This window comes from Danio rerio, chromosome 10, assembly GCF_052040795.2.
Source record: "Danio rerio strain M-AB ecotype USA chromosome 10, GRCz13ab, whole genome shotgun sequence".
Classification (NCBI taxonomy): Eukaryota; Metazoa; Chordata; class Actinopteri; order Cypriniformes; family Danionidae; genus Danio; species Danio rerio.
In genome coordinates, this window is record NC_141030.1 from 4,383,578 (window position 1) to 4,407,500 (window position 23,923).

Sequence of the window (23,923 nt, forward strand, 5' to 3'; positions counted from 1 at the left end):
GTATATATTTATATATATGTATATATGTATATATTTATATATATGTATATATATGTATATATATATATATATATATATATATATATATATATATATATATATATGTATATATATATATATATATATATATATATATGTATATATATATATATGTATATATATATATATATATATATATATATATATATATATATATATATATATATATATATATATATATATATATATATATATATATATATATGTATATATATATATATATATATATATATATATATATATATATATAAATAAATAAATATATTTATTGTCCAAGGCATGCAAAATTAGAGATTTGCTTGTCATTTAAAATTTTACCTCTCATTTATCAGAGCATTATGAAATGCCTAATTAGTAGCAATTGAATAATTTGTTGATTTATTTATTTTTAGGTTGAACTCGAGCATGTATAAAAATGTTTTTGAATATGTTTTTTAATGGTTGCTGTTTTCATTCTTGTAGCTTCGTAAAACTGGTCAGGTTCGAGGCACCAGTGCTGCTCACGAACAATGAGGCAAAACTTCAAGAAATCTTCTACGATGACGAAAGACATCAAGACCGCATCCAACCAAACCAGCCAGCGGCAACGCCGTCCTCCACCAGACTTCAGAATGACACAACGATCAGTAGTACTGTAAAACAGGTGGACACACTTTTTCACTGGACTAGACTTGACCTGTTTTCTAGATTCAGGCCGAGTGTCCCAGTGACTGTTAACACTTTAAGACTTTTAGAAATGTCAGATTATTGCTGTTTGGTTGTGTTATTCCATCTCAGAAAAAAAAAAAATTTTAATTTTGGCAGGCATCGGACCAATTGTTTGTTTCTGTTTGGTTTTTATCTGTTTGTAACGGTTCACGTCTTTTCTTTTCTGTTTTTAATTTCCCCCCTGATAAAGCACTTCTTTTTGGTTTCTTTGAAATTTTAAATCACGGTTAAGAGGGTTTTTATTTCTGTAGTTGGCGTTATCAGTTTAGTCCTGCCTATCATGTCTTGTTTTTGTAGGAAAAGGTGCAACGCTACTGCACAGCATGCACATGTGTGCACACAAACACACATCCACCTCGCAGAATACTTTTCAAAGCAAGTGGCTTTTGCATGAGCTCAGGCATGTTCTTATTAGCGGCTGTTTTTTGGAGGGTCTCCGAGACCCTTCAACTGAAGCAACCCCTCAGGACTCACCCAAAATCCAGACTAATTACTAGAGCAAATCTATGCTGCTGCTGCTTTTTTACTTTCAGAGTTGCTTTTAGGCCCGGCCAAGTGCTTTTATATCGCTAATCTACCTGTAATTCTCTCAGGGTTCCCACAGTCACAGCAAACACCTGGAGATATCAGGGAAAAGTTGTGATTTCCAGGCCTGCTTCATTACACTTAGTATTTAATTTAGCCCCTTGTTGTTTTTAAAGCAAGAATCGCTGTTAAAGTACATATTAGGTTAGGTTGAGCTTAGGTTTTTGTCATTTTTTTGAGGTGTAACTACTTTTCCAGTTGGTTGAATCTCTGGTAACTGACATAACCACATGTGAACGGCGCTTAACTGATCCCCTTTTTGGTTTCCTTGTGCATATTATGCAAATGATACTGGCGTTGTCATGGCGACAAATTTATTCGGTGTCTCTAAACAGGCACAGTCGGTAAGATTCTGTCGCACAAGTCTCATGTTTGTGGCTGTAGTTTTTTATTATGTGCTCTTGAATCATTGAGTCACGCTGCATATTTGCAATATTATTCAAATCGAATACTGTAACTCTATTTTATTTATATTTTTGCTCTACTTTTTTTTTTTTTGGTAAAGCTAACTGGGGAAACTGAAAATTCTCTGTCACATAATGGCAGTAGAAATCATACTGAATCCAGAAACTTTTAATTCAATCAAAAAACTGAAGTTCTTTTAACATAATAGTTGAATGTTAATAAAATACAGCTTTCTTTGAGATCATGTGAGGACACATTTTGGTTCGTTTAGATTTTTAATGAGTAAATAAATGTTAAACATCAGCTCTGCGTATTGTTTTAATTCTTAGTTCACTATGTAATATAATGGTAAAGCAGAAACATAACCTTACTGTAAAGTGTTACCCATTGATTTATATTAAAAATATATATATATATATTTGTATAATGAATATCACTATGATTTTTTTTGGTCTAATTTGATCAAGTGTGGGAACCCTGACCTCTGCACCTGAACGTGTGCATAGACACCTCAAGTGATGCTTAGGACAGTTTAAAGAGCTTGATTTTTGTACTGTTTCTATATCGTACCAGGTCAGAGTTGCAGGACGAGGCTATTCCGTCCTGCTCTCTGGCTGTCCTGCACCAGCTCAGATACAATTCAGCCTAGCAAAAAGAGTCGCCTGACCTCCCCTGTGCAGGGCTGTTTTTTTTTCTTTATTTTTGTTCACAGTAACAGGTTTTTAACGTGTCTCATGTCTATGCTTCTCAGATCTCTGTCCCGCAATTTCAATTACATAAGCTGAGAGTATTGTCGGGTCTGATTTTTTTTTTTTTTTTTTGATCATACTTTGTGGCCAGTGCATTAGTATAATTCTAATACACTGTGAACGATATCTGTAAATTAGCAGTTTTAGCTATTTGTTTGATTACGGATTGCATTATGGGATCTTGATCTTTCTTCTTACAGCTCAGCAGTTCGAACTTTTATTAACATTTTTAATAGTTTAAAGTGATAGTCCAGGGGTGCATTTTCCCAAACAGCGACGTAACTCGCGGCTGAACTATCGTAGTTCGATGCATTGATTAGGAAAAGAACGATTTTTGTAACGAGTGTTTCCAAAAACATATAGTTTCTCTGTCGCAGATCCATCATTTAAACCACAACATTTATAATGTAAAACACCCATAATGATGCTTCAAATGGGGTGGTAACAGCTTCTTTAAAAAAAAAAAACCCATAATTTCTTTGTGCAAATGATACTGTTTTACACACACATGCATTTAAAAAAATCTATATTAGTTTCGGTGAAAACTTGCACTTGCTTTCTATATTAATTAAAATATATGTAAACAGCATGTACTGTATAGGGCAAGGGTGGGCAAACTCGGTCCTGGAGTACCGCTGTCCTGCATAGTTTAGCTCCAACACTAATCAAACACACCTGAACAAGCTCATCAGTGTCTTCAAGATCACTAGAAATCAATTAGCAGGTGTGTTTGATTAGTGTTGGAGTTAATCTGTGGAGGACACCGGCACTCCAGAACCAAGTTTGCCAACCCTTGGTATAGGGCCTGTGTTTCCTTTACAAATATTATTAAGAACATTACATATTTTATTGTGAAACATAAATCACTTACAAAAGCTAACACGTATTCTAACCTCATATATAAATCATATAAATGAATAATGAGGCTATATTTATTAAGAAATGAAATGACATTTTTTTTATTTATTAGGAAATGAATAAATCCTAGTTTAATAATAATATTAATGATGATTATTATTGTTGTTATTATTATTATTATTAGGCAGTATATATATATATATATATATATATATATATATATATATATATATATATATATATATATATATATATATATATATATATATAAATATTTTTTTTTTAAGTCTACTTTTAATATTTGACACATGCAAACCACCGCAGAAATGTTCTAACCAGATTCTTAATAAATAACTTACTATAAATTAAAAGCATTAATGCATGCTATGTTTTTTGTTTTCACAAGCTTTGGACATGTAACATAAATTCAGCTTTTAAATAATAGGTCACATAGCTTTCGTCATGAGCCACGGCTGTGTTCAAAATGGCATCAATGATTTCAAAGTGCACTGCAAAGGGAGCGTACTTGTAAACATGAAGATCGCTAAAACTGAACTGTAAAAATGTGTTGAAAGCAAATTGCACCTAAGAGAGATGACTTTAATGCTTTTTTAAATAATTCCAAGTTTAAATGTTATAAAAGTTCTAAACAAATAGGGCAAAGGGGGGATAACGGGGACTAGAACACAGCCAGGTCTCAATTTGTGCCATAACACGCCGGATCCAGATCCGGCACCTCTGAAATTTGATCCGGCACCTCATTTTACCAATCCCCCTGCTCAGCCACCCTCCTCCCCCATCCTCTGTTCACTTTCACTTTTCACATCCCCAACCCTCTTCACCTTCGCCCGCGACATCCCCCCACTCTTCACTTTTGTCCTTCGTCTGAGACACCCCTCCATCCTCGGGTAGCATGCCGGATCCGTTACCCTGATCTGTTCCGGGACATCGCAATTCACAAATTAAGCTAGTTACAGCTCTAGAGGTGTAGTTGCAAGCATATTAGTTTGCGAAGTATTTTGCGAATGTTCGTTGGAATGATGGATTTGAATAATGCCAAATCAACAAACTATGTATGCAACGACGCAACTTGCGACCTTGTTTTCAGGTGGTTTTCGGAAACGCACCCCTGGTTGGTATTGTGGTTTACGGTACAAAAAACTGCCAGTACATTTACAGATTTATTTCTTTGCATATTATTTCTTATACATCATATTATTGATTCATTTTCCTTCAGCTTAGTCTCTTTATTCATCAGGGGTTGCCACAGTGGAATGAACCACCAACTTATCCAGCATATGTTTTACACAACGGATGCCCTTCCAGTGGCACTCAGTACTGGGAAACACCCATACACACTCATTCACACACATACCCTACTGCCAATTTAGTTTATTCAATTCATCTTACCGCATGACTGTGGAGCACACAGAGGAAACACATGGAGAACATGCAAACTCCACACAGAAATGCCAGTTGACCTAGCTGGGACTCGAACCAGCAACCTTCTTGCTGTTAGGTGACAGTGCTAACCACTGAGCCACCGTGTTGCCTATGCTGAAAAAAGTGTTGCATGCAGAACTGTTGCAAACAGTTTGTTGAATTTAAACAAATTAGGTTTAATAATGTTCAACTTAATTTGTTTGTTTAAATTCAACACAAATTGTTTACAACCATTTAATGTAAAAAAAATTAAGTAAATCTTCTCAGAATATTTTTTTCAGTGTATTATATTATTTAAAACGACTAAAATTTTGCTAAAAGTCACTTTGTCAAACAGTAGTTTAATTTTCGACACAAAGTCGACAGAGCAAAGATCAAGCTCCCATAATGCAATTCACAACCGTAAATAAACAGAAAAGACAAAATAGGAACACCGTTAATGAACAGATGCCGTTTTCACAGTGTAGTTGGGCTTTCATTGATGGCTGAAGTTTGCACTTGCTTGCAAACTAGTGCCTGATGTCTGCGTCGAAACCTGTAGAATCGTGATCGTCGAGGTAGAATTGCACATTTACGATGACTTTTTGGATCGATTTGCTTCTCATGTCCCTCCTATTTCAAGGTCCACGAATGTTCACACAATCACGCAGCTTGTCAAACGATGGGCTCCTTCATGTAATCAAAACGATGTTACCTGTTTGTTTTCTTTATCAGTCTTGGTGTTCTGATTGGGAGGAAGTCAGGTTCCCCTTCTCTCTTTTTTTTCCCTCCCTTTATGTTTTCTAGATTATAATTAAGCAATCAGTGCACTGACGTCTGTTCACCAGACTTGTCTACAGAAGACTCTCTCGAGTCTCACGGATTGTGTTTACTTTTGTACTCGTACATAGCTTTTAGGCTAGCAGGGACCGGGTGGGAGCGATGGGAAGAGGTTCAGATATTATAAATGAATCCTATATTGTAATCTTAAGTATATCTGCGCACTTGGGATTAATCTACTGTTTTAGGAGGAGGGAATTCCACAATGCTGTTTACTGTCTTTTTCTGATTGTTTGTTTGAAAATCAGGGGAAATATCAGTGAATGTACAATCGGTGTGCTTTATTGTCTTGCTTTTCTTTTTTTTCCCTGCAGCTTTTGAATTGGTTATAAATGTAACGATTAACAGTATATCTAATAAATTTTTGACATCAGTTATCCCTTTTTTTTATTTGTTTGTTTTGTTTTTCATCAGTTCTGTTTATTTTGTCTGTTTCTTTAATGCCTGGATTTTTTTTCTGCTTGAAATCTATTTAAGTTGGATCGTGTATGGCAGGGGTGTCCACACTCGGGACTGGAGGGCCGGTGTCCTGCAAAGTTTGGTTCCATTCCAAATCAGACACACCTGGGCTAGCTAGTCAAGCTCTTAAGCTGCGGTCACACTGCACTTTTCTTCCCCTAGACCAGGGGTGCTCAGTCCTGTTCCTGGAGATCTACCCTCCTGCAGATTTCAGTTGCTACCCATATCAAACACACCTGAACCAATTAATTAGGACTTGAACACCACTTGATAATTACAGGCAGGTGTGTTTGATTTGGGTAGCAACTGAAATCTGCGTGAAAGTAGATCTCCAGGAACATAATCGAGCACCCCTGCCATAGACTCAAGTTCAAGCTCGCTGAACTCTGATTTGCGAAATCGGATCACTTGACTGCGTTAAACGAATCGAGGATCAAAACATGACCTCTCCGGACAGAAATTTTAAAAAGCTGGACCAATCATTCGCTTTTTCAAATGTCTAATCTTGTTTAATCCCGCCCCTTTTCGCAGCGCAGTAGGACAGAATTTCGCACGCACAATCTCTAGTGTGGTTGTGGCATTACTAGGCTTTCTAGAAATATCCATGCAGGTGTGCTGAAGCAAGTTGGAGCTAAAATCTGCAGGACACTGGCCCTCCAAGACCGAGTTTGGGCACCCCTTGTGTATGGGGAGTAGATTAGTATAAATGTATTTGGAATTCGAATAGTATTTTATTTCTGTAACTATTTTTTATTGTTTTACATTATGCAAGAACGAACATTTACAAAGGTTTAATATGAACAAAGAGACAAAAATGGTTTCATAAATAAAATTCCAGCAAATTCAAGTTTGAATGAAGAAAGAGGTTTACATGCAATGTAATTATTAGAGTCTTTTAAGGATATAAATCAAAATCCTTTCAGAAAATAAAAAGAGTTTCTTTGAAATCATACGTTAATGGATGTAAAATTTTATCCTGAAAAAGCAATAAATTAACAATGTAGGATTTAAGTTCAGAGAACATTAAAATAGTTATTTCTGTAACTACAGTTGAAATCATAATTATTAAAACCCCCTTTTATTATTATTCTTTTTAAATAATTCCCAAATGATGTTTACAGTGTGTCTGATAATATTTTAAGTCTTGTGTTTTATTTAGGCTAGAATAAAAGCAGTTTTTAATGTTTTAAAATCTATTTTAAAGTAACAATTATTAGCCCCTTTAAGCTATTATCGATAGTCTACAGAACAAACCATGAATAACTTGCCTAATTACCCTAACCTGCCTAGTTAACCTAATTAACCTAGTTAAGCCTTTAAATGTCACTTTAAGCTGTATAGAAGTGTCTTGATAAATATCTAATCAAATATTATTTACTGTCATCATGGCGAAGATAAAATAAATCAGTTATAAGAAATGAGTTATTATAATGTTGAGAAATGTGTTGAAAAAAATCTCAGTTAAACAGAAATTGGGGAAAATGATTAACGTGGGCAAATAATTCAGGGGGTTTAATAATTCTGACTTCAACGGTATATCTTAATAATTAAATGATATTTAACATAAATATACATTTGACCACCCCTTTAATGATTCATACCGTTGTGATCGCATGTTTGCGCCAAAACTATTAATTAAGCGGCAAATCTAGAGCAAGTGTTCACAAAACATGTTTCTTGTAAAAATAGGGGTTTGTATTGCAGGTGTCCTATTAAACTTGATGCATAGTTGGTATTTTATTTTATCTTATTTTTTATATTTCCCAGATAATGTTTAACAGCAAGGAAATTTTCACAGTATGTCTGATGATATTTTTTTTCTTCTGGAGAAAGTCTTGCTTCATTTTGGCGAGAATAAAAGCAGTTTTTAATTTTTAAAAAACATTATGAGGTCAAAATGAGCCCCATTAAGCTTTATATTTTTCGATAGTCTACAGAACAAACCATATACAATAACTTAATAGGTGCAGGAATGTAAACCCGTCACGTAAACCTTGTTATTAAACTATTTCATATCTGTAACAAGTGGCAATTCAGCCAAAACTTAATGTTGAAACAGTTATCATAACATCATTTATCAATATGTGGCTCTTTTTGGATTCTCGGAAGCTATGGAAATTAAAAATGTAAAACAGGAAATACGTTGGGACCACTGTTTTTGTTTACATCCCTCAAAATGGTCTATTGATAATCACAAATGTCATTGAGAACCACTCAAAATCCGGCAAAACACCGAAAACAAAAGCTTTATTAATAAATTAGATGTTATTGAATTAAATAGATAGCCTAACTTTCGTTCACTGAGACATGTTACCGAACAAAACCGAAAAACTTGACACCCCCAATCGTCAATGTACAATTCGCATTCTGGATTTATTGGCCAGAGAAACACTGAAAGCTGAAGTTTAATCTGATTTACTCCGTTTTCATCATGTTTGTTCCCGATATTAGCACTAGATGGCACTGTTTCGCTTTGTCAAAGATATCGACATGGAGACCAGTGATCTACAAACGCCTTATGAAGATTCTCCATTTAAATGTCTTATTATTAGTTTAATTTCTTCACTTATACCTATTAATAAGCGCCCACTTATCCTATATTCAACCATAACACCCCTTTTAGTTGTCTAATGGTTGTACCGTTGCATAGTTCTTGGTAAAAGCAATAGTATAATGTTTTCTTATTTCTACAATTTTATAATGACTCTTCGTTTAAAAAAAAAAAAAAAAAAAAGCTTTTGTTGCAATGATAAATAATTTGACCCATGCTGCAGCAACGAGGTCTAAAAATACACCACAATCACCGGTTACTTACAGGAAATTAACCCCGAAGACACATTCATTATCTCTGGCTGCCATTCGTCACAGCTTGAAAATGAAGCCTGTTTCATGCATCTGCTAATTTACTAATTAACTGCTGCAGATTTGCTACAGTAGCTGTGTTTAAAGGAGTATAGCTGGGAGATTTGGAATGGCTGAAAATTCTCATTGAAACGTTTACAATTGGTCTGTTTCAGCATATTTCATCAAATATATGACGTGTGAATAAGAGGCCACATGTTTTACATGCACAATAAATACAGATGCTTTTCTTAGATGACATATTGTGTGCGTTTTACATTGTTTCATTGTACGGAACAAATAATCTTAGGCATCTATTTATATTTATCTAGCCTACTATTTAAATAAAGAGTTTTGATAATTAGTAGTCTACAACCTTTTAAGAAAACAATCTACATTTTCTTTCCTCTAAAAAAATATTCTATTATTAAAGATTAAGCCACTGTGTCTTGTTTTATTATGTATCTGTTTATATTGCGTATTAATACGTTATATAGATCTCTTTTAGACTCCCTTAAGCGAATGCCCGCCTCTTGTGCGTCAGACCCCGCCCTGGAGCTCGAAACCCCGCCCCCTGCGCATGTGTGCCTGTGTCGGCATTGGTGAGAAATCAGCGCTGGAACAGATGAGGGAATGTCAAACTTGTTGCCGATGCCTGCGGCTCAACACATCTAACACAAAAATAAACGGGAAAACCGTCCAGGATTCAGAACTATTTGATGGAACAGTGCGGATAATATTATAGAAAATTACTATTCGTTTTGGTATTTGATACAATTCATGCTGTGACAACAAAAGGGATCCTGGGCTCTCCAGTTTATACCAGCGCGCGCGCACCCACAGCAGCGTATTGAGTCTCCTCACAGGACTGAACGCTTGCGCGAAGTTCTCCTCGTAAGGCCGCCGATTTAATGCACTTATTCGTGTGTTTTCTGTTTTTGAATTCATCTAAGTGTGCGTGAATGTTTTATTAGTATTGAATAAAAGAATCAGTCGGGATCGCTCGCATTGCTATGGAGATATGAACATGGGACATGTGCTCCCCGAGCTGGTTTGCGCTCTTCTGGATTTGTGTTGAACGACTTGGGGACTTTACGCATCGAATAATGATGTAAACGAGGATTTTGTTTTAAAGATGTGCGTTTTTCAGGACCGTCGCTATAAGGATATACAAAGAGGAGTTCGCGTTTTTACGCTTGCGCTGGAATTAAGGTACTTCCGATTGTTATCTGATCTTTTACTTTTGCATCTAATATTTATTAAAATGCATATGCATGTAAAATTAATTGTAACATTTGTAATTGTGAATTATTGTGCTTTTTTGAAATTATTTTTGTCTAAGTGTGTGTGTGTGTGTGTGTTTAAATTGCCTCCAACATGAGACCCAGAGACACAAAAGAAAGAAATGTACATACATATATATGTGTGTGAATAAATAAATATATAAATATATATTTATATTTATATATATATATATATATATATATATATATATATATATATATATATATATAGTTTGAAAGTTAATAAAGGAGAATTGTTTGACTTTAGTTTTAATTGTACTTTATTTTTCTTTTTTGCAGTGAGAAACAAATAAAAGGAATTTAATCCCAGTGCACTGAAAATGAACTCTAATTATAACAGTGCTGGATTCCATATGAAAGGGCCGTCGGTAGCTGTGGAGCCAATGATGGGTCCCCTAAATGAATCCCCTATGCAGGGACTCAACTTTGTCTCGAATAGAGATCAGTATGGGTTCCAGACTCATGGCCACGGGGATATGCTCGGTATGGGAGTTCAGCCACAACATCAGCTCCACATGCAAGGACCATTCAACCATCAACCTCCTAACCACGACCAGCATTCACATCTGTACCAGGACAGCGTTCCCTCTTGCCTGCACGGCGACAGGCACATGGGTTTCAGCAGCACCAACGCGGGCCACCCGCATATGTTTGAGGGGGGATTCAGTCAGCAGCTCGCAGAGCCCCAGTCGCGAGAATGCATCTCGCAGCAGCAACAACAGAGAATGGCTGCGATGCCTGAGTTTCAGCCGCACGGCCATCCGAACGGCAATCATGCTGTTCCAGCACCATGTCTTCCTCTAGACCAGTCACCAAACCGTGCTGCTTCGTTCCACGGCTTGCCATCTTCATCGCCTGAAACCCATAGACTTGAACACTACAGGCTTTTCCCACAGGGCAGAATGGGGGGATCAGAGCACTGTTTTCCCTGTGATCCTCTGACTGGGAATTTTGACATGACAGGATTCTCCACCGCGGACTCTTCCGAGCACAAACTGCCCTATTGTGAAACAGGGAACCAAGTAGTCGGGGGTAATTTTTCTACTTGTAATCGAAGTGGTTCCCGAGGGCCCATGATGGGCAGCTCAAAAGTTGACCAGCAGCTACCTCAGCAAAATGTGTTTTCTGACCGATTTGGAAATAGGGGCAAAATGGATCCGGGGGTTAATACGAGGCACCACCTCATGGCACAGCAAAGACCAGGACCTGTTGTCAGGCAGAACCCTGGTTCCCCTGCCCTCCCTCGATTTTATCACACTCCAGACTTTGTAGCAAACAATACAGATGTTCAAGGCGGTGGCCCAATGGTGCACGTTCAGCACGGCCACCTGGATCGGCCCATACATAGACTGAACAACCATAACATGCACCCTTTCGGGGAGCCGGTGTTCGATGTCCCCCAACTAGCCCCTCAGCCCCCACATCACCTCAGCTCACTACCCTATTTGAACATGGCTAAAAGGCCACGGTTTGATCTCCCGAATGGCTCCGCTGGAGAAAGCTGCAGCCCCCTAAGCCACAGCTTACATAATCGGCCCAGTCTTGAGAACCACCTCTCCCCCTCGGCATTCCCCTCTCCCATGGGGGACTTTACATCTCATGTGACGGATGGGTTTCCATCCGGCCCCCTACCCTTGAGCTCTGGCCCACAGCAGCAGCAGCAGCAGCAGCAGCGGCGACAGAATGCAGCAATGATGATCAAACAAATGGCATCCAGGAGCCAACAACAGAGAATGAGGCAACCTGATCTGCAGCAGTTAAATCTCCACGGAGATGTCACTTCAAATGGCATGGTCTGTCGAGGGCCTCTGGGCAGTGTGTCTCAGTCCAATTTTGAGAAGAAGCATAATTTTCACGGAAACTTTGACAGCCCCCACCTACCTCAAGAAAACTCATGGTTTCCTGAGCCACAGCAGCACTGTAGAGAAACAAACACACATGCCTTGGAGCAGGCAGAAAATGGACACAACATTATTTTTAGACCAAGCGTCACAAGCATGGACATGCAGTCTTTGAATTCTCCTGGAGCACATCATCCGTTCGAAAATAATGTCAGCAATCCTCTGCAGATGCAGTCTCCCGATGAGAGCAACATGCAGTCGGGCGCACCCACAGACAGGAGGCCGGCTGAATTCGGAGGGATGGTGATGAGGAGGCAGCACAGCTTCCCTCCTGGAGGGCCAAGTCAACAGGGAGCCCCCCAGAGCAATCCTCCAGGATTTAGCTCCTCTCCAGGGAACTATCCCGCCCATCCTGAGTACCTCTCCAGCCAGCACCTGTCAGTCAATAAGCTTGGGGCCCTCTCTTTGGGGAATTTGAACAAAGCCAGTACAAAAGACAGTGTGTTTGGCCAAAGCTGTCTGGCAGCTCTTTCCACTGCCTGCCAAAATATGATCGCCAGCCTTGGGGCCCCGAACCTCAATGTGACTTTTAATAAGAAAAGTCAAAACGAGGCCAAACGCAAAGCAGGTCAGGTTGAGCAGGACATAAATAGCAGTGGCAGTAGCGGCCCAGGGGCAGAGTATTTCCAGAGCAATGCTTCTCAGAATAGTCAAACGCCTTGCTCTGGGAATAACAACAATACGATGGTGGGTCAAAGTGGTACGGGCCAGATGGTGAAAAGGGAAGCGAGCACCCTTTCCCCAAATGACAGCATGGAGTCTGGATGTGAGGGGAAAATGGCAACAGGCAACGGTAAAGGGAGGGGGAAGAAGAGACGAGACAGCGGGCACATCAGTCCTGGAAACTTCTCACCTCCTAGTGGCGGTAACCCCGTCGTGAGCCCAGGTCAGCAGGGCTCCAATTTGAGCATGGGCATGGAGAGTCGAGGTAAGACCCCAGAGAGGACTCTAGTCTCCCCTTCTTTCGGTAAGCCGGACCTCGCCACCTCTATGGACAGCGGAATTCAAAGCGTGGGCAAGTCGGACGGCGTTTCGCCATGCATGGATTATTTAGACGATGCCAGCCCTAACTACAGCACCGAGGATCCAAGGCCCTGCAGAGCTGGTGTAAAGTGTAACTCGGAAAACAGGGCCAGCTATGCTGATGCTTCATGCATGGAACAGGTGCGAACGCCATTGAGCAACACAGGGCAGGATGAGGTTCATCCTCTGGAGATTTTGCAAGCTCAGATCCAGCTGCAAAGACAGCAGTTCAGCATCTCGGAGGACCAACCCATGGGAGGGAAAACAAGCAAAAAGGCTGACTGCCAGGCCAGTCTAAACGGAGAATGCACCCTGGCCAACTCTAGCCCGGTTACAGGCAAGAGCTCTGTGAATACCATTGACCTTGACTCTCTTATGACAGAGCAGCATGCCACCTGGTATGTCCCTGGCAATAAGGCTCTGATAGAGGACCCCAGTAACGACAAGTGCCTGGGATACTGGGAGCGAGCACGGGGCCAGAGTGACAACAAAGAAGGTAAACTTCATTGACTTGCAGTGAGAGCATGATGAATTGCTGTTTTTATGGACTGTTGAGTTTACTTTGATGGCTTAATGGTTGAATAATGAACAACCCAAGGTAGCTTAACCTCAGGCGCAGGGACCCATTTACAACTAATCTGTCACCCAGAAGTGAGCTTTAATTAGCACTCTTTAAAACACTCCGTCTCGAGCTGACAGAAAACAGGATGCAAAATAATAATTAACCCACTGAAAACAGAGAAATTTTGTTTGGCTCTGCAGTTTGCAGCATAATAAATCATTTTCTTTATTGTTATTTAAACGTTTAAACTGATTTGTTTTTAGCCTTAAATTTGATAATTCCGTGCGTGTCTCTTAAATTTTTAACACTAGCAAAAAAGGCATATTTTAGCTTTGTTTTTATTTATTTTTTTAATAATTGCAGTGATAAACACTATAAGTAGTAGGAGCATCTCTCATAATATTTCGTATTTTACACAACACATATAAAGGACTACAATTTCCCTAAAAACTCTACTTTTTAGGGATTAAATATTATGTAAACTGAATATTTTGCTTCTATTTTAATTGCACTCGTGATTAAGTTTTATCTGACGCCAACAGGATCTGTAGTTAAGATTTTAATGAGATTTAAGTACGTTCAGATCTGAACTACATGCTAGATTAAACCTAAATATACAGTTGAAGTCAGAATTATTAGCCCCCCTGAATTATCAGACCGCTTGTTTATTTTTTTCCCCAATTTCTGTTGAACAGAGAGCAGATTTTTTTTCAACACATTTCTAAACATAATAGTTTTAATAACACATTTCTGATAACTGATTTATTTGATCTTTGCCATGATGACAATACATAATATTTGACTATTTTCAAGACACTTCTATACAGCTTAAAGTCACATTTAAAGGCTTAACTAGGCAGGTTAGGGTAATTAGGCAAGGTATTGTTCAACAGTAGTTTGTTCTGTAGACAGTCGAGAAAAAATATAGCCCAAAGGGGCTAATAATTTTGTCCCTAAAATGGTGTTTAAAAAAGGTAAAACTGCTTTGACTTTAGCCGAAATAAAACAAATAAGACTTTTTCCAGAAGAAAAAATATTATCAGACATCATGTGAAAATTTCCTTGCTCTGTTAAACATAATTTGGGAAATATTTAAAAAAGAAGAAAAAAAAATCATAGGGGGCTAATAATTCTGACTTCAACTGTATATAAAAATAAAAATATTCACTTTTAAATAGACAAGCAGTTGTGTTCTAAAAAAACCGAATGCTATTGTGTGTCTGCAGTGGTTAATATTTCCCTTGCGTTTTCACCCCAGGCTTTCTTATCAAATTATTTACTGGCAACTTTTGCTAGGACTGTTCACATATATTGTCAATAATATAAAATATAGGTCAAGATTATCGTAGGTCACACAGCTCCAGTTCCTTGAATTCCCTATTGGATACACACAGGTCTCACTGCATTATTTTGGAAACACTATTTTGTCTAAGGACGTTAGTGAGCCAAGTTTGCAATTAATTTCACTTTAGGCATGATAGAGCTCGCAGTGACATTATTAACCCATGAGGCCTGATAACAGGGCTGCGTGAGGGTTAAATGAACACATCAGACATGTGGCCAAAATTCAGAAACTTCTTTCAGGTCACTTCTTGAGTGTTTCCCACTGTCCTGTGATTGTGCGCCTTCTGGTATGCCATGTGGCAGCATATTCATGTTTGATTTTCATGATAGTCAGAATAATTTTTTTTTATTATTTTTTTATTTGTGACAGGAATATCTCAAGGACAAGTAACTTAAATTTCCCAAAACTTTGAAACCTCTAGTTAGCATTGCATTCCCATATATCGGTTAATAAATAAATCGTTTTTTGCCTTAATCTGCGTCAGATCCCTTATTATTATTATTATTATTAGCATCATCATCATCATTATTATTATTATTATTATTATTATTATTATTATTATTATTAAGGTTATTATTATTATTATTATCATTATTAATAATAATAATATTATTATTACGATTATTATTATTATTATTATTATTATTATTATCATTATTAATAATAATAATAATAATAATAATAATAATATTAAGATTATTATTATTATTATCATTATTAATATTATTATTATTATTATTATTATTAGCATCATCATCATCATCATTATTATTATTATTATTATTACTATTAAGATTATTATTATTATTATTAAGGTTATTATTATTATTATCATTATTAATATTATTATTATTATTAATATTATTATTATTATTATTATTATTTTGCATTACATTTATTCTCAAAAGCAGTTGCTTTATTTTTGTAAACACTGGATTTTTAAAGAGAAAAAAATAGTTGTGTTTTATTTGACTTCATTTTACTATAGCTACATTTTTAGCTATATTTAATTATCTGTATGCAAAATTTTACATATATAATGTTTGTATATATAATTTTATTTTCCATTGAGTTGCTAAAATTAAATAGTTTGTGTTTATAGTATTAATATTTATAGTATAATATATGTGTGTATATATATATATATATATATATATATATATATATATATATATATATATATATATATATATTTATATTTATATTTGTGTGTGTGTGTGTGTGTGTATATACATATAATGCTATAAATATTAATATTATACCTATATATATGTATGTATATATAATATTTGTGTGTGTATGTATATATGTGTGTGTGTGTGTGTGTGTGTGTGTGTGTGTATATATATATATATATATATATATATATATATATATATATATATATATATATATATATATATATATATTTATAATTTTAGCAACTCAATGGAAAATATTTGACTTTATTCAACTTTTTTAACATGCGTATCGATTGAATGTAAAACAGATGTAAGCTGCGGCCTGTTATCAGAATGCAATCTGATCAGAAACTCCTAGCTACCTCAAACTCTAGCGTTTTCTTCTTCTTCTTCTTTTTCTTTTCCTCTCGCTGTTTTGCCTAATAAATGGAGAAGGTTGTCAGATGCAATTTTTCAGACGGGGCTGTCGGATATTCTGACAGCTTTGTGGCTCTGAGAATAAACACTAAAGGCCAGAACAGACAGAAAACAAAGGAGAAGATGCAATGGTCTCATGGGAAAACGGCTCAAAACAACACTCTGAGAACACAGGTATAGGGATGCGTTTTTGTGTGGAAGGGATGCGAGGAGAAAATAGGGCTTGATATCTATGTGGAAAATATCAGCAAACAGTGTACACTCCAAACGCTGTGTAACTTGCGGATCCTTTACTGAAATGAGCTTCCGTGTCTTTGAACGTGTCAGAAAGCAAGATTTGTCAGTGGCTCTATAAATACAAACTTGTAAACCGTGTACTCTGTGTGCAAGTTCCGCGTCCTAAAATAACCATCCATACCTTTGAACATTTATCAAGAATAATTATAATTGTGGTCATCGTCTGCGTGCAATTTTATAGAAAGATTTGGTCAACTGTGCTGCTAATTTCTCTGATGAATTGCAATTTGAGCGTTGCCTGCGCAGATACGCACACCTTTATACGGGAGTGCTTGTTTGGCAGGCAGAATTAATTAGCGTTTTCTTGTGTCCGTGTGATACACTGCATTTTTCCGCGAGGAATGTCAGGGTGGAAATGGAAAGGAAAAAAAGAAACAGCATGATCTTGTCTTGGCATGTATTAAATTCCGCTTTCACGTTTTGTCATGGGACAGGCCTGTGTTGTCAGAGAATCATCGCTTTGATTCATGCATCACCTCTCCAAGCTAAACATTAAGAAGCAGTTACACCCAAACATGTAGATTCCGTCATTGTTACCAGAGAAGCATAGCGGAGATGTTATGCAGAATGTCCAAGCTGCTCTATTCCATAAACAGAAATGAAGAATAAATTCTGCCGTAAAAAGATCAAATTTGCTTAAAAGATTCATCTGTCACCTTTCTAAGCTAAACGTTAAGAAGCAGTTACACCCAAACATGTAGATTTCGTCATTGTTACCAGAGAAGCATAGCGGAGAGATTTTGCAGAATGTCCAAGCTGCTCTATTACATAAACAGAAATGGAGGTGAAATCCATACTGCTGTAAAAAGATCTAATTCGCTTAAAAGATTCATCTGTCACCTCTCCAAGCTAAACATTAAGAAGCAGTTACACCCAAACATCTAGATTTCGTCATTGTTACCAGAAGAGCAAAATAAAGATATTATGCAGAATGTCCAAGCTGCTCTATTCCATAAACAGAAATGGAGGTTAAATTCTGCCTTAAAAAAGATCAAATTCGCACAAAAGATTCATCTGTCACCTCTCCAAACTAAAAACATTAGGAAGCAGTTACACCCAAACATGTAGATTTCGTCATTGTTACCAGAGAAGCATAGCGAAGAGATTTTGCAGAATGTCCAAGCTGCTCTATTCCATAAACAGAAATGGAGGTTAAATTCTGCCTTAAAAAAGATCAAATTCGCACAAAAGATTCATCTGTCACCTCTCCAAACTAAAAACATTAGGAAGCAGTTACACCCAAACATGTAGATTTCGTCATTGTTACCAGAGAAGCATAGCGAAGAGATTTTGCAGAATGTCCAAGCTGCTCTATTCCATAAACAGAAATAGAGGTGAAATTTATACTGCGGTAAAAAGATATAAGTCGATTAAAAGATTCATGCGTCACCTCTCCAAGCTAAACATTAAGAAGCAGTTACACCCAAACATGTAAATTCGTCATTGTTACCAGAAGAGCAAAATAGAGATATTATGCAGAATGTCCAAGCTGCTCCATCCATAAAAAGAAATGGAGGTTAAATTCATACTGCTGTGAAAAAATCAAATTCGATTTAATGATTTATCTGTCACCTCTCCAAGTTAAACGTTAAGAAGCAGTTACACCCAAACATGTAGATTTTGTCATTGTTACCAGAAAAGCATAGCGGAGATATTTTGCAGAATGTCCAAGCTGCTCTATTACATAAACCGAAATGGAGGTTAAATTCATACTGCTTGTAAAAAGATCAAAATTGCTCAAAAGATTCATGCATCACCTCTCCAAGTTAAACGTTAAGAAGCAGTTACACTCAAACATGTAGATTTCATCGTTACCAGAGAAGCATAGCGGAGATATTTTGCAGAATGTCCCAGCTGCTCTATTCCATAAACAGAAATGGAGGTGAAATTTATACTGCGGTAAAAAGATATGTCGATTAAAAGATTCATGCGTCACCTCTCAAAGCTAAACATTAAGAAGCATTTACACCCAAACATGTAGATTTCGTCATTGTTACCAAAAAAACATAGCGGAGAGATTTTGCAGAATGTTCAAGCTGCTCTATTCCATAAACAGAAATGGAGGTTAAATTCATACTGCTGTAAAAAGATCTAATTCGATTAAAAGATTCATCTGTCACCTCTCTAAGCAAAACGTTAAGAAGCAGTTACACTCAAACATGTAGATTTTGTCATTGTTACCAGAAAAGCATAGCAGAGATAATTTGCAGAATGTCCAAGCTGCTCTATTCCAAAAACAGAAATGGAGGTTAAATTCATACTGCCGTAAAAAAATTCTAATTCACATAAAAGTGTTATGCAATTACATTTTTATTGTAATTTTCGTTCTTTTTTTTTTACTGGAAGAATATTTGAGAGCCTTTTACGTGCTTAACTAAAAGAAGATAGGAATGAGAAAATAAAAGGTTTATTTCTATCAGGCTTTTCAACAGTGAATGCTTGTTTTTTGTGTTACATTTAACAGCTTAAATGACTGTATGATGAGTAATATATTGCATACGATTAATTAATTAATTTGGTCACATTTTCCAATAAGCATTCGTTAGTTAATGTATTTATTAACATGAACTAATAATGAACTTCACTTATACTTATACATAACATTAGCTAAAATTACATAGCATTACTAACATCCAAATTCATGGTTGGTAAGATTAGCTTGTGCACTGCGAGTTAACATTAACTACACTGTTAATAATTATACAGTACTTAAATTACACAGTATTTCCGTTTAATTTTTTCAACACATTTCCAAAGATAATAGTTTTAATAACTTTTATTTTTGCCATAATGATAGCACATTATATTTTACTAGATATTTTTCAAGACACTTCTATACAGCTTAAAGTGACATTTAAAGGCTTAACTAGGTTAATTAAGCAAGTTAGGGTAATTAGGCAAGTCATTGTATAATGCTGTTTGTTCTGAAAAAATATAGCTTTAGGTGGCTTATAATTTCAACCTTAAAATGGTTTTTAAAAATTTAAAAACTGCTTTTATTCTAGCCGAAATAAAACAAATAAGACTTTCTCCAGAAGAAAAAATATTATCGGAAATACTGTAAAAAAATCCTTGCTCTGTAAAACATCCTTTGGGAAATATTTGAAAAAACCTATTCAAAGGGGGGCTAAAAATTCTGACTTCAGCTGTAAATGGTGCTGTAAATTTAAATACAGTACTTTTGCTGTAATTGATTTACAGTAACTGCTGCCAGTAAGTTCTCGTAGATTCTACAGGAAATTTTTAACAGTGTAACAATGAGAAACTTTATGTATAATTACTGTAGTAAATGTATCATTTGCTGTTTGTTCATGTCAGTAGATGTATGAACTTATACAACATTTGTAACACTTTACAATAAGGATTTAGAAAGATTAAAAAATACATAAATGATTCAAAAATACAAAGATAACCATGATACAAATACAAAATAGGATTAAAAAATACATAAATTATTCAAAAATACAAAAAACACCAGACAAATACAAAATATGATAACAAAATACATAAATTATACAAAAATACCATGATAAAAATGCAAAATATGATTAAAAAATACATAAATTATACAAAATACAAAAAAACATGATACAAATACAAAATATGATTAAAAATACATAAATTATACAAAATACAAAAAAACATGAGACAAATACAAAACATGATAACAAAAAACATAAATTATACAAAAATACCATGATCAAAATGCAAAATATGATTAAAAAATACATAAATTATACAAAATACAAAAAAAAAATGATACAAATACAAAATATGATTAAAAAATAAATACATAAATTATACAAAAATACAAAAAACATCATACAAATACAAAATATGATAACAAAAAACTTAAATTATACAAAAATACCATGATAAAAATGCAAAATATGATTAAAAAAATACATAAATTATACAAAATACAAAAAAATCATGATACAAATACAAAATGAATAAAAATACATAAATTATGCAAAAATACAATGATAAAATTTCAAAATATGGTTAAAAATACATAAATTATTCAAAAATACAAAGAAAACCATGATACAAATATAAAATATGATTAAAAATACATAAATTATACAAAACTACGAAGAAAATCATGATACAAATACAAAATATGATTAAAAAAATACATAAATTATGCAAAAATACCATGATAAAATTGAAAAAATATGGTTAAAAATACATAAATTATACAAAAAAACAAAGAAATTCTTGATACAAATGCAAAATATGGTTAAAAATATATAAATGATACAAGAATACAAAAAAACCTATGATACAACTACTCAGTATGATTAAAAATACATAAATAATACACAAACACAAATAATACCATGATACAAATACAAAATATGGTTAAAAAATACATAAATTAAAGACAAAAATCCCAGTGCTTTAGAATGTTTGTGGCAGACCGCTCATGTTCAGAGGCAGGAGATCTACTTTCGGTGTTGTTGTAGTCATACATGATCAAAACAAGTCAAAATTATTCACCCTCCTGGGAATTTCGTTTTCTTTTTTAAATATTTCCCAAACACTGACTAACAGCGCAAGGAGTTCTTCAAAGTATTTCCTATAATATTTTTTCTTAAAAGAAGTCTTATTTGTTTTATTTTGGCTAGAATGAAAGCAGTTTTTAAGGTTGATATTATTAGCTCCAATTTGATTGATTGTCTACAGAACAAACTAATGTTATACCACTTGCTTAATTACCTTAACTCGCCTAATTAACCTAATTAACAAAGTTAAGCCTTTGAATATGACTTAAAGCTGAATACCAGTATCTTGAAAAATATGTAGTCAAATATTACATACTTTCATCAGAAAACAGCTATTAGAAATGAGTTATTAAAACTATTATGTTTAGAAATGTGTTGAAAAACTCCAACAGGAATAGGGGGGGAAATGTACAGGGGGGCTAATAATTCATAAGGGCTTATGTCTCTAAGATCATTATTGTTTCTTCTTAGCAACTCCACCCACAGAAACATAAACCAACAAGTTCCCCCCCTCATTTTAAGTGACCAAAGTCTGCCTGCAAATGGCATATGGAGCATAAGGGTGTTGCTTTTCCATGCGTACGCTCTAGTGCATGTGTTGCGCTGGCCAAGAGAACACGTCTAAGAGCCAGACAGAGCAGTCAGCCATCCAGACAGCAGTCAGCCATCCAGACTGGGCCCCACAGCTGGCCCGCTTTCCCAGCCCTTCCCCTCTTCCAGCTTTAGGCCTGGCGCTCATGAAGGCGATCCCTGTCCACGGCACGGTGGAGGAGAAGAAGAAGGAGGGGGGGGGGAAACGGCCCCAGGGCTCTGATGTGAAACTCCTTTAGTGCTTTGGGCCCTCGAAAACTGTGAAAAGCTCTTTCATATCCCTTGGCCCGGGTCCCGCACTCTCTTTAGAATATTTTAGAATAATTTCATTCTAATTTGTCAATGGAAATTCAAACCATATAACAGCATATAAAAACAGGTTCTGGAGGGACTAGTTTATGTAAAAGAGCCAAGCTATTTCCACGCTCTTGTGTGGGGAGGCACCCACTGCGTCCCCTGCAGTTCTGTTGGCTGCTGTTGAGAGACTCGCGATATAAGCGCTTAACAATGATATGGACACAATCCCGCCGTTTGAGTAATGAAGTCTGCACTGTCGGGATGATTCGCAAGATGGAGCTTAAAGGAACAGTCAAACGTGCAGAAGAGAACACTCTCGTGGCGTCGCATCTCTTCACCAACTTGAGTTTTCAAAGAGAGTTTGAAGCATATACTGGGTGCTCTTTTCCAATTAATGAATGCAGTGTTTACTCACAACGTTTGAATTGAACGGTAATTGAACTATTACAATTTTTCTCTAATATAAATAGAGAATTTTACATGTATAATCATATAGCATATAGTAGTTTCAGTTTGACTTTAAATGTGATTTTATATATATATATATATATATATATATATATATATATATATATATATATATATATATATATATATATATATATATACATATATATATACACATAAATATATATATATAAACATAAATATATATATATACACATAAATATATATATATATATATATATATATATATATATATATATATATATATATATATATATATATATATATATATATATATATATATATATACACATAAATATATATATATATATATACAGTTGAAGTCAGAATTTTTAGCCCCTCTTTGATTTTTTTCTTTTCTTTTTTCGTTTCAGAGCAAGGAAATTTTCACAGTATGTCTGATAATATTTTTTCTTGTGGAGAAAGACTTATTTGTTTTATTTTGGCTAGAATAAAAGCAGTTTTTAATTTTTTATGAACCATTTTTGGGTCAATATTATTAGTCCTTTTAAGCTAATTTTTTTCGACTGTCTTCAGAACAAACCATCATTATACAATAACTTGGCTAATTACACTAACCTGCCAAGTTAACCTAATTAACCTAGTTAAGCTTTTAAATGTCACTTTAAGCTGTATAGAAGTGTCCTGAAAAATATCTTGTTAAATATTATTTACTGTCATCATGAAAAAGATAAAAGAAATCAATTATTAGAGATGAGTTATTAAAACAATTATATTTAAAAAATCTCTCCGTTAAACAATAATTGGAGAAAAAAATAAATAAACAGGGCTAATAATTCAGCGGGGGGCTAATAATTCTGACTTCAACTGTATATTTGTGTGTGTATATATATATATATATATATATATATATATATATATATATATATATATATATATATATATATTATATATATATATATATATAAGGGCTGCACAATATATTGTTTCAGTATCTATATTGCAATGTGATCATTCGCAGTATTCACATTGCAATATCTAGTATACGCAGTGTTGAGTCTTGATTATAATAGCCCTTCAATTTGTATAGCCCTGTGACTGTATCAGGATTTTATTTATTTAGCATTTAGGCATAATAAATTGTACTTCTTGTAACTTTAAT

General features: G+C 35.1%; 2 protein-coding genes and 2 long non-coding RNA genes across 8 annotated transcripts in view; 2 read left to right on the forward strand and 2 right to left on the reverse strand.

Annotated features, from left to right (window-relative positions):
* The window catches only part of pitpnb (phosphatidylinositol transfer protein, beta), a 41,555-nt gene extending 39,202 nt beyond the window's left edge, over positions 1-2,353 (forward strand). For 3 of the 5 annotated variants that reach the window (XM_087269044.1, XM_087269041.1, XM_087269043.1), the window contains one exon: positions 502-2,168. Coding sequence is in view for 3 of the 5 variants with exons in the window: in XM_087269041.1 (XP_087125167.1) it covers positions 502-552 (51 nt within the window). In the remaining 2 variants the exon portion in view is untranslated. 5 annotated transcript variants of the gene reach the window in all.
* The window catches only part of LOC147834968 (uncharacterized), a 722,499-nt gene that overhangs the window by 293,771 nt on the left and 404,805 nt on the right, over positions 1-23,923 (reverse strand). The window lies entirely within an intron of this gene.
* LOC147834972 (uncharacterized) lies at positions 5,538-9,164 on the reverse strand. Its single transcript, XR_015500715.1, has 2 exons — positions 6,715-9,164; positions 5,538-6,112 (listed from the first exon to the last, which is right to left on the reverse strand). It is a non-coding gene; the product is annotated as an uncharacterized LOC147834972 (long non-coding RNA).
* The window catches only part of mn1a (MN1 proto-oncogene, transcriptional regulator a), a 20,216-nt gene continuing 5,811 nt past the window's right edge, over positions 9,519-23,923 (forward strand). Inside the window, exons 1-2 of the mRNA XM_087269964.1 lie at positions 9,519-10,118; positions 10,490-13,630. Coding sequence (XP_087126090.1) covers positions 10,531-13,630 — 3,100 coding nt within the window. The 5' untranslated portion in view covers positions 9,519-10,118; positions 10,490-10,530. The remainder of the gene's footprint in view (positions 10,119-10,489; positions 13,631-23,923) is intronic.